The 16,564-nt window shown below is 42.1% G+C and overlaps 1 protein-coding gene across 10 annotated transcripts in view; it reads right to left on the bottom strand.

Annotated features, from left to right (window-relative positions):
• cerkl (CERK like autophagy regulator) overlaps positions 1–16,564 on the bottom strand; it is a 270,368-nt gene that overhangs the window by 1,310 nt on the left and 252,494 nt on the right. For 5 of the 10 annotated variants that reach the window (XM_085985972.1, XM_085985971.1, XM_085985969.1 and 2 more), the window contains 4 exons: positions 2,244–2,278; positions 2,027–2,135; positions 1,099–1,195; positions 317–516 (listed from right to left, as the gene is read on the bottom strand). In XM_085985972.1, the coding sequence (XP_085842098.1) occupies positions 317–516; positions 1,099–1,195; positions 2,027–2,135; positions 2,244–2,278 (441 nt within the window). Of the gene's footprint in view, positions 1–316; positions 726–1,098; positions 1,196–2,026; positions 2,136–2,243; positions 2,279–16,564 lie in introns of those variants that run through there. The other 5 variants (XR_015078153.1, XM_085985966.1, XM_085985970.1 and 2 more) reach the window with 5 other exon arrangements.

Here is a 16,564-nt window from a genome sequence, read left to right as displayed (position 1 = left end):
ATACGCCACCAGTATTTCAATAATAATAATTAAAAGTATACATCATGGGCTGCAAACATAAGTTTGCAGTTCATTAATAAAACAATGTAATACAACTTCTTGTGTGCCATTTAAACTGAGATCTTCAATAAATGTCAGCTCACAAAATAAAACCAAGTGACTTGGTAGTTTTAGTTCTCTTTTTGGATTTTGAATGTTTTTCACTCACAAAGTTACCCTCAAATGAAAGTGTGTAAAAATATCTAAATTCAAATATGAACAGTAAAGAGTTGTTGTGAACATCTGACAGTTGCATCTGTAAATAGTCAATGCTTACTTTATATGAACTTCTGAAGTTTCCTCCATTAAGTCGCCATCAACATTCCATGGACAACTTCCTTTCAAAGAAATTACAGAGGAGCGACGTGAGCGCAAATCAGCATTCTCTTCCGATGTCTCATCGGCCCATCTGTATTTGATCCTTGATCGAATTTTAACTTCCTGGACTGTATATGTCTCCACAAAGGGAAAATTAAACTATAAGCAACAAGACAATGTAAAAAGGAGTAAATTATTATTTTTTTTGCCAGCTTAAAATTTAAAAATTGAATTAAACTACCATTGTCAATTCTTCTTGGTAGTCACTTTTCTTTGTTTTTCTCACAAGTCATTAGCTTACAAGTTCATACATGCTGTAGTTCATAGGGAATGAGGACTCCCTTACAGGAGTGGTCTGTGACGCACACCTGAAGAAATTATCGAATATAAAAACCCAAAAGCATAATATACTAAACTGGAGATGATGACTGAAACATAAATACATTTTTCTTTAAAACACAGACAGATCTGCAAATGATTATTTATAGACTGACAGAGTGGATTATAAAATCATGCCAATAAAAGGAGACAAGCTGAAAAGAGCTAATCTGGATTAGCCTGTGCAGCATTTTATATTAAGTAACAATCCAGTACCTAATGTCTTGTGACAGGAAACTAATTCTCCTTAGGAGGACTGAGCATGCTAACACAATTAGGAGAAGTCTATAGAATTTACTATTTATTAATCTAGGAAAATTAATTAAGTGGATCTAACAAAAAATACCATATGTTTGAGTTTACCTGATTCTTTAGGTTACCATATCGTTTTAGGTGTTTTATAAAATCTGCTCGAGAACTGTTTCGGACAGCAATAAGTGACATGCTTCCATTATCCAATCTAAAATAGAACATTAAATACTCATAGAATGCACATTATGTTCAATTTAAATAGTGAATTAAAGACTGTTTTCCGGCAAACTGTTTCTGGTTAGAACTTTTACGAGTCTGTAGGCTAGAAATGACTATTGGTGATATTAGTGGATGAGCATTAAAAATAAATAGATTAATGACACCATTAAAATAGTGGACAGAGGAATGTCATACGCAGGTCATATGAATGTGTTAAGTGCTTGTCTGCCAATATTGCCAACAGCAATCTCTAGCCTTGTGTTAATAGTACAGCTCAGTACTTTTGACACATAAAAGTCAATGAATGCATTCATACAAATTTATTATCAATGCACTTCAAGGTCATTTCTAATAGCAAAAAAGAAATGTTGCAAGTTTGTTACAGCATTTATGTGCGTGTTTAATCAGAATAATCCTAGTCTATAGCATTCTGATTTAACATTGTAAAGGGTTGGTGTTGTGCTTTTGTTTTGTCTGTAGCATCTAAGTGTTTTGAAAAAAATGCTTTACAGATTTAAGACGAATCAACTAAGCAAGTTTGCACGTTGTCCTTGAGTAATGGGGGCAGGTGTGCTTTTCTAAAATCAAACTTGTCATCTAGCCTAATCAGAACATTATCCAATGATTATTTCAGCCTTGACCTCAGCAGACTGAACCAGCAACCATTTACAAACCATAAAATTACTGTGTCAACTGCAGTCTATATCCTCATAAGGGTCCAGAATATCCACATCACAAAGTGCGTATTTCTGGGAATTAATCCAAAACCGGAGGAGGATAGAAATTCTAGACATTGGCCTACTTCTCTAAATCCACTGACCTGGTATTAGGTGCTAGGCCTCTTGGTGCCATGGAACAAAGACATGGAATGGCCATAATGCTAATATTGAGGAAATGTCCCTGTATGCTTTGCCATTTATCTTCATCATCTGAAAAGCACCACAAGTTAATGTTACTTCACAAGGTTACCACAAAGACATGTTCACACTTCAAATTTACTATCCATTTTTAAATTGTAGTTGACATTCAGTACTCACTACGTTGTTCAATAGCATTCATTTCATCTTCATTTCTAAAAAAGATTGGAAAGGTAAGTCATTTGTCAATATCAAAAGCAGATCCATTTTGATAAAAAGATATAATGGCCCGGAATTTGTAATGAGAGTAACGGTGAGGCTATCAGCGCTTACCGTTATAACAGAAAAAATCTGACAGCAAAAGCAACTTCTGGAGTACACATATTTCAGCAGTTAAACGCAGAAATCCAGAAGTTGCTGGTAGAGATTCCCTGCTCCTCCACAGATTGCACTGTTGCAGTCCTCGCTGATACACTCGGCATTGAAATGACTGCAACAGCCTGAACTTGCTATATTTGCCCACTAGTTCTGCACTAAAAACGGCGGAAAAAGTTAGGGCTGGTGCATTCAGGAGTAAGTGAGTTTTTAACGGCGCGATAAGTGCTGATTACTGCTGAACAACCTCTCTGGTCCGGAAAAATTAATTTTACAAGTGTGGATTCTCATTCCATCACAAGAAAATTAGTGCTGGAGATTTAAAGAAATAAAAATTAAAATAATTAGTTTTTTTACCTTTTCTGTCTGTCTCTTTTATCTCTCTCCCTTAATCCCATTTGTATTTCCCAATCTTCATTTTGCTTTCTGTACGTCATTTAAATCTAATTTATATTTCCTGCTTTATACTTCCTGGTTTAGACTCTGTGGGCTGAATTTTGTCGGCCCTCAGAGTGCGGGTTTGGAGGTGGGTTCGCTGTCAAAATCAAAATGATTGACAGCGGGTTGGGAACCTGCTCCAAACCCGTCTCCATGTAAGTTTCCAAAGACCTGACACCAAGCGGCAGGGGAGGCATTTAAGATAGTTAAATGCTTGTTAACTACTATTTTGCCAGCCTATTTCTATTTTACCACTTTTTTAAACAAGGTTCACGTCGTTCGGCGATCACGTCAGGTAAGTAGGTTAGGTTCTCTATGTCTCCCCATTGCTGTGAATAGGTGACAGCTGCAAAAGTGGCATGAAAGTTACCATTTCACAGCTGTTCACTTTCCAACGTCAGAAGCTTCAGCCTTCAGGGCTTGGAAGAGACTTTGGAGCTGTATGCAGTTTGGAAGTGTTTGGAGTAAACTCTCTATCCACTGTCACCTCCTTGGAGCAAGCTCTCTCACCATTGACAGGTCGCTTCTGTCATCTCAACTTCAGCTGCCATCTATTCCAGCAACATCGGTGCCCTTAAAGAAATCTCACCTTGATCCTCTGAACCAACATCACCAGTCACACTAACATCACCAACATTAACTTTCTCCGCAATCACCTGATGCTGCACAGGACACAAGCCATCAGCACCCGACAACATTCCTGCCCGGGAGGCCAGCGATGGCATTACAATGGCCAGATTTACTTTACTTGATGCTGTACACCCTGGCTGCCACATGATGCGCCAGGTTGACACCACCCCACACCAGCACCATAAAGCATCCCTACAATGTCCAAGCCATTCCTTTCACACTCTTCACATTTGTGTGATGCGGTGGGGGAGTTATGTCTCAACATTCATTGGAACTCACTAAGACACTTCCAAAGGTGAGCACAGACCTGTCCAATAAGGCAAAGTGTTGAAAATAAAGATTTCTATGTTTGACAACACATTAACAGAAAATTTTCATGAACATTGCATAAGTGTTTACCCTTTTGTGTTGTTAGTTGGTATGATTGCACTAGGATGAGGGCGAGTGTGAGGAGTGGCTAGTGAGATGGGGATGCGATAATGTAGATAGAGAGGGATGGGTGGAGGTGCAAGGAAAGTTGGTGTGAGTACAGATGTGCAGGAGTAGGATAGGGAAGGCAGAGTTATGGGGATGTGATGAGTGGCACAGCAGGATGAGGTTGAGTGTTGCTTTGCAGTAACATTTTGTGATCTACTGAGATCTATGAAAGGTTTGCACCACTGCAGCCTGGTCCTCCTGACGACATCCCTGCTTTTGCCCTCCTGTGCAATGTGTAACCAGGTTGCATTGGTGTCCTGGGGAGGTCTCTTCCGCCCATGGGAAGGGAAGAGAACCTCCTTGTGTGCCGTGACTCCCTCCATAAGCATATGGAGAGAGTCATGCGAGAGCCTGGGTGCAGCTGTGCACCTTTGTGCAATGCTAGTCAGTGCTTGCAGCATCTCAATGCTACAGGACACTGACAGCACAAGCTAAAATGAATATGGCCATGGTCCCTTTAAGGAAACTGGCTGATGACGCATCATCAAATGATGTCATCAGACCTGCTTCCTTTTAATCGGATGGGAACCTCACAGGGCAGGCTTAACAAGCCCAATCAACATAAAATCCTTTTCAGAGAGTGGCTGCAGCCGGGAGCGGGACCAGGACCCGCCAACCAACTCTCCCGCTGTGATCCCGCCTCCACAGGCGAAATCGCGGCCTGCTTCTCAGTGAGGATTCTTCAATCTGATTTGTTGAAGAGCCTTGCTGTTTCTTTCCCTGTTCACAGATGCCACAGAACCCCTGTAGAGGGCGCCACGTTACAAAATACACCACATTAGAGGAAATTTCCGCTGAAAAGTCCGCGGGCAGCCATCAGCGAGCTGAACGGCGAGTGCCGTTTCTTCGCCGCTGAGAACAAAATCCAGGCCAGTACAATATAGGAGGCAAATGATTAATTTAGGAAAATTATATGAAAATTAGAATAGAACGGGCCTGAATTTGCCCGCGGGAAGCCTCTGATCATAACATTTTCTACGCTTTTACCTGGTGGTCCGGGAGATATGGAGGCTTGCGATCCTGGGCCTCTCCTGGTAGAAATGTGAGGAGGCCCACGTATCCCATGGGCGCATGCGGTTCGCAAAGGCCCCTGGGATCACATGAGCCAGCTGAACCAATGAAAGAAGGGAATCCCCATTCATACTTTTGAAAATTCCATATGTACAGAACTGTCATAAGTATGAATGGGGATGACCTAAAAAATACACAAACACATGAAATAATTTTTTTTAAATTATATATATAAAATTAATTAAAATGGCATTTAATTAAATATTTTAAACAAAAATTTTATTTTTTGAATTTTTTTAATGTTTTAACGGGGCTAAAAATAAACTTACCTTATTGGATGGGGTTTTTAAATGTATAAGTTAGTGATAACATTTTATTTTTCTATTATTTAAAACTCTTATGCTGGTAAAAGCAGGCCTTACGCCTGCTTTTACCGGGCATAAGAATTCCATGGCCTTTCAGTGGGCGGAAGGTGGGCAAATAGCGCAACTCTCCACCTGAAGAGGCCCTTCTCCCAGGGATACGGAGGATCTGTCAAGAAGATTCTTGACAGATCGCAAGTTCTGGGTTTTAGCACATGTGCTTTACATGCCTAAACCTGGCACTTGTGGGGCCCCTATGGGCACATGCGCACCTCGTACACACACACATAGGGGTTGCAAAATATGGCCCAACATTGAAAAAAATGTAAAAGGGGAAGAGGAATTAGCCTACCCATTTAGGGATAAGTGCAAAGTTCTTTCAACAAATATTTTATTGCTTTTTAGCAGAGTTTCTGAACCAAGCATGTAAATTAGGCTAAATAGAATGCAAGTGAATCCATAGTTTTATTTCTGACACACACATTAGTACACCAAGTTAGTATAATACGGTAGATTATATAAAGGCTAAGCAAATGTCTATTGTTAAAATAACATGTAGCTAGTTATTTTATCAATCTAAAACGCCAGCAATTTTTTAAGACCAAAAGGTTTTTTTTTTGCTGGAGTTAAGCGCTGGGAATTTCCTTGGAGTTTCTCCTGATTGGCCACTGTAACGTTGTCGGCAGAAGATTGGCGGAAACCCCGTTTCTGTGTCTATGAGGGGTTTCCACCAATCTTACAGCAAAGCTATCGTGGCCAATTGGGAGAATCCCTGAGGAAATTCCTGTCCCTAATCTGGATACTTGTATTTAAGACTGCAGCTACCAGCCTCAAGTCAATATTTGTGGAGTGTGATATACAGCTGGCAAACTGCAGCATTATTGCTGATTGCTAATGGCTGCGGATTGTACTGTGGTCAACCACAAAAGCAATGTTAAAGTGCAAATGGAGAACACTGATTCCCAGGCAAAAAACGTCATGCAAGTCAGGTGAGGTTGTTCACATTTCCTAACATTTAAATGTTTACAAAATGCCCAGTTATATCCAAACCACACTTTTAAATGTGGCTTTGCACCAGGCTAGAGTTAAACAGCTCCCAATGCAAACTCAAGAGGGCTTCCTGAAGAGGTTCACAGACCTTCCAGCTTCAGTGCACTTGGGAGTCAGATAAAGGCTTGAATCTTCAGGTATACTGCCACTTTGGTTCAAATATATAAATGTCATTACAAATTACTTAATTGTAAGACGCAATAGGATTAAATATAAAAGAAAAAATCTTTGCTTCATAAAAACAAATTTATAACATACAGAAGGAATTAGCACTGGAAAAACATGTGTATTTGTGAATAAATATTCAGAACATAGGATTACATAGGATATACGGCACAGAAATAAGCCATTCGGCCCAACCAGTCCATGCCGGCATTTATGCTGCACTCAAGCCTCCACCCGTCTTTCCTCATCTAACTCTATCAACATAACCCTCTATTCCCTTCTTCCACATATGCATATCTAGCCTCCTCTTAAATGCATCTATACTATTTGCCTCAACTACTCCCTGTGGTAGTGAGTTCCACAATCTCACCACTCTCTGGGTAAAGAAGTTTCTTCAGAATTCCCCATTTGATTTGTTGGTGACTATCTTATATTGATGGCCTCTAGTTATTCTCTTCCCCACAAGCAGAAACACTCACTCTGTATCTACACTATAAAAAACCTTTCATAATTTTAAAGACCTCCATTAGGTCACCCCTCAGCCTTCTTTTTTCAAGTGAAAAGAGACCCAGCCTGTTAATCCTTCCCTGATATGTATACCCACGCATTTCTTGTATCATCCTTGTAAATCTTCTCTGCACCCTCTCCAGTGCCTCTATATCCTTTCTAGAATATGGTGACCAGAATTGTATGCAGTACTCCAAGTGTGGTCTAACCAAGGTTCGATACGAGTTTACATAACTTAACTACTTTTAAATTCTATCCCTCTAGAAATAAACCCAAGTGCATGGTTTGCTTTTTTTATGGCCTTGTTTTGAAGGAATGAGCCATATAACCTATTCAGAAAAATATACTATCTTATGAAAGAATTCTGGCCTTATTAAAACATGACAAACTGGGTTTGGAAATTTAGAAAGCTAACTAGGAAATAGATATGAAAGCATTATGGCTATTGAGATAAGACAGTTGTTGACCCTGAATAAATAACCTTATTGAGACAAAAGGTGAAGGGCTCCGACAAGCTGAACTTTTGGGAACGAAACAATGGTTCACCCTGGATAAAGAGTTCTAATTTACACTTCATAAAGAAGCACATAAGATAAGGAACATTTGCCCTTGTAAAGATGACATAAAGTAAGGAACACCTGCCGTCACGCTGTTTTTTATATGGTAAACTTAGAACACCTAGAGATGAGACATGATTCTGTAATGCTACCAGCTGATGTGGCAGTAAGAATTGCAGGGGTCGGCAGAAAGATGACTTAATTAGCTTGCATCAGCAGAAAACCTTAAAGGAAATGCCATTGGAAAAGGGTATAAATATTGAACTCTCAAATGGGATAACAGACTCGCTTTAATCGGGCAAAGCGATTCTCAGCTTCAGAGGCGGCTCTGTAGTCTCCAACTCTTTGTACCTTGGGGATCAAAGGTATTTGATATTGGTGGATATCCTGTATAAGAACTTTAAGAACTGTAATACTGTAGTGAAGTTAAGATTTAAAAGTAAGATTCTCTGTTAATAATAAGATAGTATTTTTTCTCTTTTTGGAACTGTTAATGTTGCGATTGACTCACCAACTGTAAATTGCATGTCAGTTCTTTAATAAATCTATATATTTTTAGAATTGTCTCACATAAGACTTCTGCATCAAAAACTCATGAACTCAATCTCTGTACACTCTTTGGTGAGGAGTTGCAGAATTCTGAGGGAGTTTTCCGGAACCTCATAATATTCAGAACGTTACAGTCTAACTAAACTTATTAAAAGCACTATCTAGAGGATGGTAACATTCTCGGGTTGTTCCTTTCCTTTAGGGAGAGATAGCCCGGACCTTTAGACCCAATTAAGCATCTTTAGGATTTGGCTATCTCAAACTTTAGTTGTAAGTGACTGTCTGAGAAATACGCCTGATCCGGGGTAGCCCTAAAGGGACTAGGACTAGTAAATATCCCTTCATTGTGTCACTACTTCTAGTGATTTGTGTATTTGTACTCTGAGATCCCTTTGCTCCTCTACCCCACCCAGACTCACCCCTCCAAGTAGTAAGTGACCTCCCTATTCTTCCTACCAAAATGTAATACCTCACATTTATCTGTGTTGAAATTCATTTGCCAATTATATGCCCATTCTACAAGTTTATTAATGTCCTCCTGTAATTTGTTGCAGTCCTCCTCAGCATTGACTATCCCCCTCAATTTGGTGTCATCCACAAATTTAGAAATTGTGTTTTTGATTACAAAGTCTAAATCATTAATATAAATTGTGAACAACAGTGATCCCAGCACAGATCCTTGTGGAACACCATTACCCACCTTCTGCCACTGTGAATATCTACCCTTTACCCCTACGCTCTGCTTTCTGTCTTGAAGCCAGCTAGCTATCCAATCTGCTACTTGTCCCCTGACTCCACATTCCCTGACCTTATTCATTAGTCTATTATGGGGTACCTTATCGAAGGCTTTTTGAAAATCTAGATAAATGACATCTACTGCATTACCCTTGTCTACTCTCTCTGTTACCTCTTCAAAAAATTCAATGAGGTTGGTCAAGCAAGACTTTCCCTTTTGAAATCCATGCTGACTATTCATTATTATATTTTTAGCTTCCAGATGTTCTTCTATTTTCTCCGTTAGTAGGGATTCCATTATTTTTCCTAACACCAATGTTAAGCTGACTGATTTATAGTTCCTTGGACATGTTCTATCTCCCTTCTTAAATATAGGTATTATGTTAGCTATCCGCCAGTCCTCTGGCACTACACCTTTTTCTAATGAATTATTAAATATGTGTAGTAATGCCTCTGCTATCTCTTCCATGTCATGTCATGTCCACCTGTTCTATTTCCCTGGTAAATACTGAAGCAAAGTAATTAATATTTCTGCCATCTATCGTTGCCTGTGGTATTATCCTGTCCATCCCTTAGTGGCCCTATCCCCATCCCGATCTTCCTTTTTTTATTGATGTACCTATAAAATATTTTACTATTTTGTTTTATGTCCCTTGATAATTTAATTTCATAGTTCCTCTTTGCCTTCCTAATTTTTTTTGACATCTCTCCTAATCTCTTCATATTCTCCCTTATCATGCTCTCCCCTGCTGTCCATGTACTTATTGTATGCCTCTTTCTTTACCCTCAATTTTTCCCTTATGGCTTTATTCATCTATGGTGTCACATTAGTGCTTATTTTGTTCTTTTTTTAGCAGAATATATTTTGCCTGAACTCTGTTGAACACCATTTTAAATGTTTCCCATTGCTGTTCTACATCATTGTTTGCCATTATTGATGTCCATTTTATTTTCCTACGTTCAATTCTCAGCTCCTCAAAATCAGCTTTTCTCCAATCTATTACCCTAGTCTTCGTCATACTTATGTCCATCTCAATTATTATCTTAAAGCGTATTATATGATGGTCACTATTGCCTAGATGTTACCCTACTTTTACTTCTCTTATCTGCTCTGGTTCATTCCCCATTACTAGATCCAATAGCGAATCCTCTCTTGTTGGGCTATTTACATATTGGGTTAGAAAGGAGTCCTGTACACATTGTAGGAACTCCATCTCCTTATCCCCTTTACCTACCTCTTCTGTCCAATTAATATCGGGGTAGTTGAAATCCCCCATTATTATTATTCTATGTTTTTTACTCATTTCCCTAATTTGTTTGCATATTTCTTCCTCCACCTCCCTTCCACTATTAGGTGGTCTGTAGACTAGCCCTATTAGTGTGATTAATCCTTTATTGTCTTTTATCTCTATCCACATGGATTGTGTTTCTGTCTTGCTGATAGCTGCGTCACTTTTTTCTACTGCCATTATGTTATCCCTAATAAGTACAGCTACTCCACCACCCTTTTACCTTCTCTATCTTTCCTAAATATGTTATACCCTGCAATGTTTAGTTCCCAGTCCTGATTTTTCTGTAGCTATGTCTCTGTAATCCCTACTATGTCTGGTTCCTCGCAACTCATGATTGCCTCCAGCTCTCCTGTTTTATTATGGACACTGTGTGCATTGCTGTACAGACAGTTTAACTCATTTTTAATAGCAGTTCCTTTCACTTTATTTTAACCATCTTTCATTCTCCTGTTCTATTACTCTATTTATTCCTTGGCCATCAATGTCCTCCCTTACTTTACTCTTTTTCATGCTCTCCTTTCCTGTTTTGTTTATATTTAGGCTGGTTTCATTTCTTGTAGATCCTTCCCCCATCTTACTAGTTTAAAGCCTTTGCCATCTCCCTATTTACCCTTTCCACTAGGACATGGGTCCCATCCCGGTTCAGGTAGAGCCTATCCCATCGGTACAGTTCCTTCCTGATGCCAGTGTCCCATGAAAAGGAACCCCTCTGTCCCACACCAGCCCTTTAGCCACGTGTTAATTCTCCTGTTCTGACTGCTTCTAAGCCAATTTGCACATGGCTTGGGCAATAATCCAGTGATTATTACCCTCGAGGTCCTGCTTTTGAATTTAGCTCCCAACTCCTGATACTCCTTCAGCAGGACCTCCTCCCTGTTCCTACCTATGTCGTTTGTTCCGACATGGACCACGACAACTAGATTTACCCCCTCCCTTTCCAAATTCCTCTCCAGCCGCCTCATGATATCCCTTACCCTGGCACCGGGTAGGCAACACACCCTTCGGGATTCTCGTTCATGGCTGCAGAGGACACTATCTATCCCCCTAATTATAGAATCCCCTATCACTACCACATTTCTATTCTACTCTTTGTTGTGTATGTACCTTTAAGAGAATAACTGGTCTCAGACTGCAGTACCGGCAGTGACCACCCCTGTATAAAAGGCGCTAGTAAGCCTCTGTAGTTTCAGTTTCCCGATTGACTCCTTTCAGTAAAGACTTGTTTTGTTCAACTCCTGCTGTCCGTGTCTCAATCATACATGGACATAATACTGGCGACGAGCAGATACGAACTTACCTACAGTCTGCACCACCTCCTGGGATCCATTCCTGCAGCGAAGAGAGCAGAGGTCGAGGCCAGAAGGAAGAAAGAAGCAGTAGAAATGGGCGTCGACCGTGGGCATCCGCCTCTGTGTTAGCGGAGTTGAAGATTGCTGGAGAAGCTGTCGAAAGCGGGGCCTGGTTCCTGTCGACGGTGCTTCAGCTAATCGGGCTGGTGGCAGGTAGTACACTGATCCTTCCTGGGCTGCGGCGGTCGCGAACTTGAGCGGGTGGCTTGCAACGGGGCCGAGCAGCGTTGTCGGGAAGAGGAGAGAGAGAGGGTGGAGCACACAGGGCGCAGCCGGTGCTACGAAGCCGGGCTGCGTATAGACCCGAGAAGAGGGAGGCAAGAGTCCCACAGGGTTGTTCCACGATGGGAAAATAATAAAAAGAAGAAATATTAAACGCGCAGGAAACCGCGAGGAGCTGCAGGTTACAACGGAAACCGCAGAAAGCAGCGCTAGCAACAGCGGGGAAGAAGGCAAAGCACGGGAGGCGCCATCTTAATCAGCGGGGAAGAAGGCAAAGCGCGGGAGGCGCCATTTTAGATTTTCAAGATGCCGAAGACTGGCTGTATCACTGCCGTTGATAATACAATAGAGGACTGGACCACGTATGTGGAAAGAGTCGAGGTATATTGCGAGGCAAACGAAATAGCCGATGAGAAAAAGGCATCGGTATTGCTAAATTTAATGGGCGCTAGAACGTACGGCCTATTGCGGGACCTGATTACTCCAGCCGAACCGAAGGCGAAGAGTTTTAACGAAATTGTTGCTGTCCTACAGGAACACCTAAACCCTGCACCGCTGCTGATAGCAGAAAGATTTAAATTCCACAGGAGAACTCAGCATAAAGATGAGAGCAATGCTGAGTACCTTACGGAACTACGCAAGCGATCAAAGCACTGCCAGTTCGGAGCAGGACTGGCAGATACCCTACGGGACAAATTTGTCTGTGGACTCTTGAGTGAAGGAACACAGAAGAAGTTACTCTCAGAGAAAGAGCTGACGTTAGATAAGGCTTTCAGCATGGCAGTAGCGTACGAAGCAGCAGCCAGGGGAGCTGCGGAAATACAACAAAAGCCACAGGAATACGGCACCCACACAATGACATGGGGATTTGCAAAATGTTATCGCTGCGGCAGAACTAACCATGACCAGAAGGATTGCTGGTCCAAGGACAAAATATGCAGGCAATGCGGAAAGATGGGACACATTGCACGAGTTTGCAGGTCTGGGAAGAAGACCAGCGACAACAAAAAGGCTACTAAGGAACCGTACAAGAAAGTACAAAAGATGATGGACAGTAGTTCCGAAGGCCAGATGAGCGATAGTGAATCCGGGAACAGGAGACTAAGCTGTCTCAAACTTCACAATGTAATAGCAAAAGAGGATCACCAAACCATTTGGGTCACCCTCACGATCGCAGGGTCCCAAGTTAAAATGGAATTGGATACAGGATCAGCGCTAACCGTCATGAATCGACGAGACTACGAGCGGCTATTCTCACACATACCCTTGAGAGAGACATCCATCGTCTTGACGACGTATACGGGGCAAAAAGTATACCCCAGAGGAAAAATAAGGGTGCCTGTCGAATACAACGGCAAGAAAATACGGAAATTGTATCTCTACATACTGCAAAATGGTGGACCACCGTTATTGGGACGTGAACGGATCAGGAAGATAAGCTTAGATTGGCACTCCATTCATGCAATGATGGTGGACAGTAAAAAAGATGAAGACGTCACTCCTGGACGATTGTCAACAATCTTAGCTAACGCCAAAGAGGTATTTCAACAAGAACTGGGCACTCTTAAAGGCGTAACCGCCTCGCTAAAAATAGAAGATAATGCAATTCCCAAGTTTTTCAAAGCAAGACCGGTACCATATGCAATTCGCCCAGCTGTCGAGGCAGAGCTGGAGAATCTGGAGAAGGCAGGCGTGTTGTCTAAGGTCGACTGGAGCGAGTGGGCGACACCCATCGTTCCTGTCATGAAGAAAACGTTAAGCAATAAGTCTGAGGAGCCAAGGAAGGTTCACATCTGTGGGGATTTCAAGGTGACGGTGAACCCAGTCCTTCACACAGTACAATATCCTCTTCCAAGGATAGAAGACATCTTCGCCTCACTGTCTGGAGGGAAGCGTTTTACAAAAATTGACCTAGCACAAGCATATTTGCAGATGGAGGTTGAAGAATCCTCTAGGAAGTATCTCACGATAAACACTCACAAAGGTCTTTACCAGTATCATCGATTGGTATTCGGAGTAGCATCGGCTCCGGCGATATGGCAAAGAGCGATGGAACAAGTCCTGCAAGGGATTCTGGGGACTCAGTGTTACTTGGACGACATCCTTGTGACAGGTGAAGATGACAGTGAACACCTTAACAACCTAGAACAGGTGCTCACTAGACTACGGGAACATGGGCTATGAGCCAACCGCCCCAAGTGCGAGTTTTTTAAGAAACAGATATCGTATTGTGGCCACGTGATTGATGAAGAGGGGTTACATAAGTCCCCTGACAAAATTGAAGCGGTTGTTAAGGCCCCAGCGCCTGAAAATGTGTCGCAACTGAGGTCATTCCTCGGATTGGTGAATTACTACCATAAGTTTTTGCCGAATTTGTCGACAATTCTGCACCCACTGAACGCCCTGCTACGAACGGGAGTAGCATGCAAATGGAGCAATGACTGTAAGCGGGCCTTTCAGAAGAGTAAGGACTTAATCACTTCAAGAGAAGTATTGGCTCACTACAACCCAGCACTGCCGATCAGACTGGCGTGTGATGCGTCTCCCTACGGCATTGGGGCGGTACTGTCACATAAATTCCTTGATGGTTTAGAGAGGCCGATAGCTTTTGCGTCACGCTCGTTAACTTCTGCCGAGTGTAACTACGCCCAGATTGACAGAGAGGCCCTCAGCCTAGTGTGGGGGGTGAAGAAGTTCAATCACTACCTGCATGGTCAAAAATTTACTCTACTAACCGATCATCAACCTCTTGTCTCCATTTTCAACCCTCAGAAGGGCGTACCGATAATGACAACGCAACGGCTGCAGAGGTGGTCCGTTTTCCTAGGGGCACACCAATATGACATCGAGTACAAAGGAACTAAACAGCATGGGAATGCTGATGGATTGTCACGCCTACCGTTGCCGACGGTGGAAGAAGAAGACCTTGCAGTGGATCCAATGGAGTTATTCCACTCGACCATAGTCGAATGTCTCCCTGTGACGAATGCAAAGATAGAAAAGGAAACACGGAATGACCCGACACTATCACGGGTCTATGATTTAACGGTGAAGGGATGGCCAGCACATGGCGAACCACTGCTGCCAGCATTCTCGCCGAGAAGAGAACAGCTGTCTGTGTGCAGAGGAACCTTGATGTGTGGATCCAGAGTAGTAATTCCACCTAAGTTGACGGATAGAGTGCTCAATGAGCTTCATGAGGGTCATCTGGGTGGGGTAAAAATGAAGAACTTAGCCAGAGCGTTTGTGTGGTGGCCGGGAATCGATAGAGAAATCGAAGAGATGACCAAGAGCTGTGCAGGATGCCAGAAGGTCCAAAACGCCCCACCACAAGCTCCTCTGCATCCATGGGAGTGGCCCTCATCTCCATGGCAAAGGGTGCACATTGATTTTGCTGGTTCCTTCATGGACTCGATGTTTTTAATTGCGGTGGATGCACATTCAAAGTGGCCAGAGGTAATAAAAATGTCCTCAACCACCACGGAAAAAACTATCATAGTTTTACGAATCATATTCGCCAGGAATGGGCTGCCTGAACAGATTTGCTCTGACAATGGACCACAGTTTGTGTCTGAAGAGTTCGGAGGTTCTTAAAGAACAATGGTGTTAAGCATTACACATCTGCCCCATATCATCCAGCCACTAATGGATTGGCCGAGAGGTTTGTTCAAACATTCAAGAAGGCTTTCAAGGCCATGTGTAATGAAGATATACCCCTACAACACAAGGTGGACAACTTCTTGTTTGCCTACCGGAATGCGACACATGCGGTTACCAACCAAACTCCAGCCATGATGTTCTTCAATCGAAGACTACGATGCCGCTTGGATTTGGTTAAGCCAAACGTCCGAAGAGATGTGGAGAACAGGCAGTTTCAGAATATGAATGAAAGGCCGACCAGGAGTTTTAAGATAGGTCAACCAGTTTTGGCCCGGGACTACCGCACTGAGAAATGGCAGCCAGGAACGATTTGTACACGGCAAGGACCTCTCATGTATACCATGGACGTTGGAGAGAGCATTTTAAGACGCCATGCTGACCAGATTCTAGAGTCACTGGAAAACGTCAACTCCACAGCACGATCTGATACACTGGCAATGAAATCGACGTACCAATTGCAGCTACCGCAGAATCGGTGATATTGGAAGCAGATGAACCAAACAACGACATTGATCCCGACTCAACCTTGCCAGAAGAACCTGATACCCCAAAGAGGCGTTGTCCAGACAGAATCAGGAAGCCTCCTCAAAGACTGAACTTATAATTGCTTAAACTTAACCAATCTATCTAGCAACCGTAATTGTGATTGTAATTAGTTATCATTTAGTTGTTAAATGAATGTTATGTACTGTTTATCTAAAAGGGGAGGAATTGTTGTGTATGTACCTTTAAGAGAATAACTGGTCTCAGACTGCAGTACCGGCAGTGACCACCCCTGTATAAAAGGCGCTAGTAAGCCTCTGTAGTTTCAGTTTCCCGATTGACTCCTTTCAGTAAAGACTTGTTTTGTTCAACTCCTGCTGTCCGTGTCTCAATCATACACGGACATAATACTCTTCCCCTCTTGGACAGCCTTCTGAGCCATGGTGCCTTGGTCTCCAATTATGAGCAGTGGATTGATACAAAGTACATGAATTGTGTAAACTGGAAAGTATAAATGTGCAAGTTCCTATTTTTATTATTTCTTTCCATAATAAAGCAAGTATATTGCATCAGGGTGTGACAATAGCTGTATTTTTTAAACAACTGCATAGCTATTCCTAGGGGCTATCTTTTTACAAG

The sequence above is a fragment of the Somniosus microcephalus genome, chromosome 4 (assembly GCF_052327205.1).
Source record: "Somniosus microcephalus isolate GS21.2 chromosome 4, FLI_Smic_1.0, whole genome shotgun sequence".
NCBI classification, from domain to species: domain Eukaryota; kingdom Metazoa; phylum Chordata; class Chondrichthyes; order Squaliformes; family Somniosidae; genus Somniosus; species Somniosus microcephalus.
Note: the sequence above shows the minus strand (reverse complement) of the source record. Positions and strands in the feature narration are given on the sequence as shown.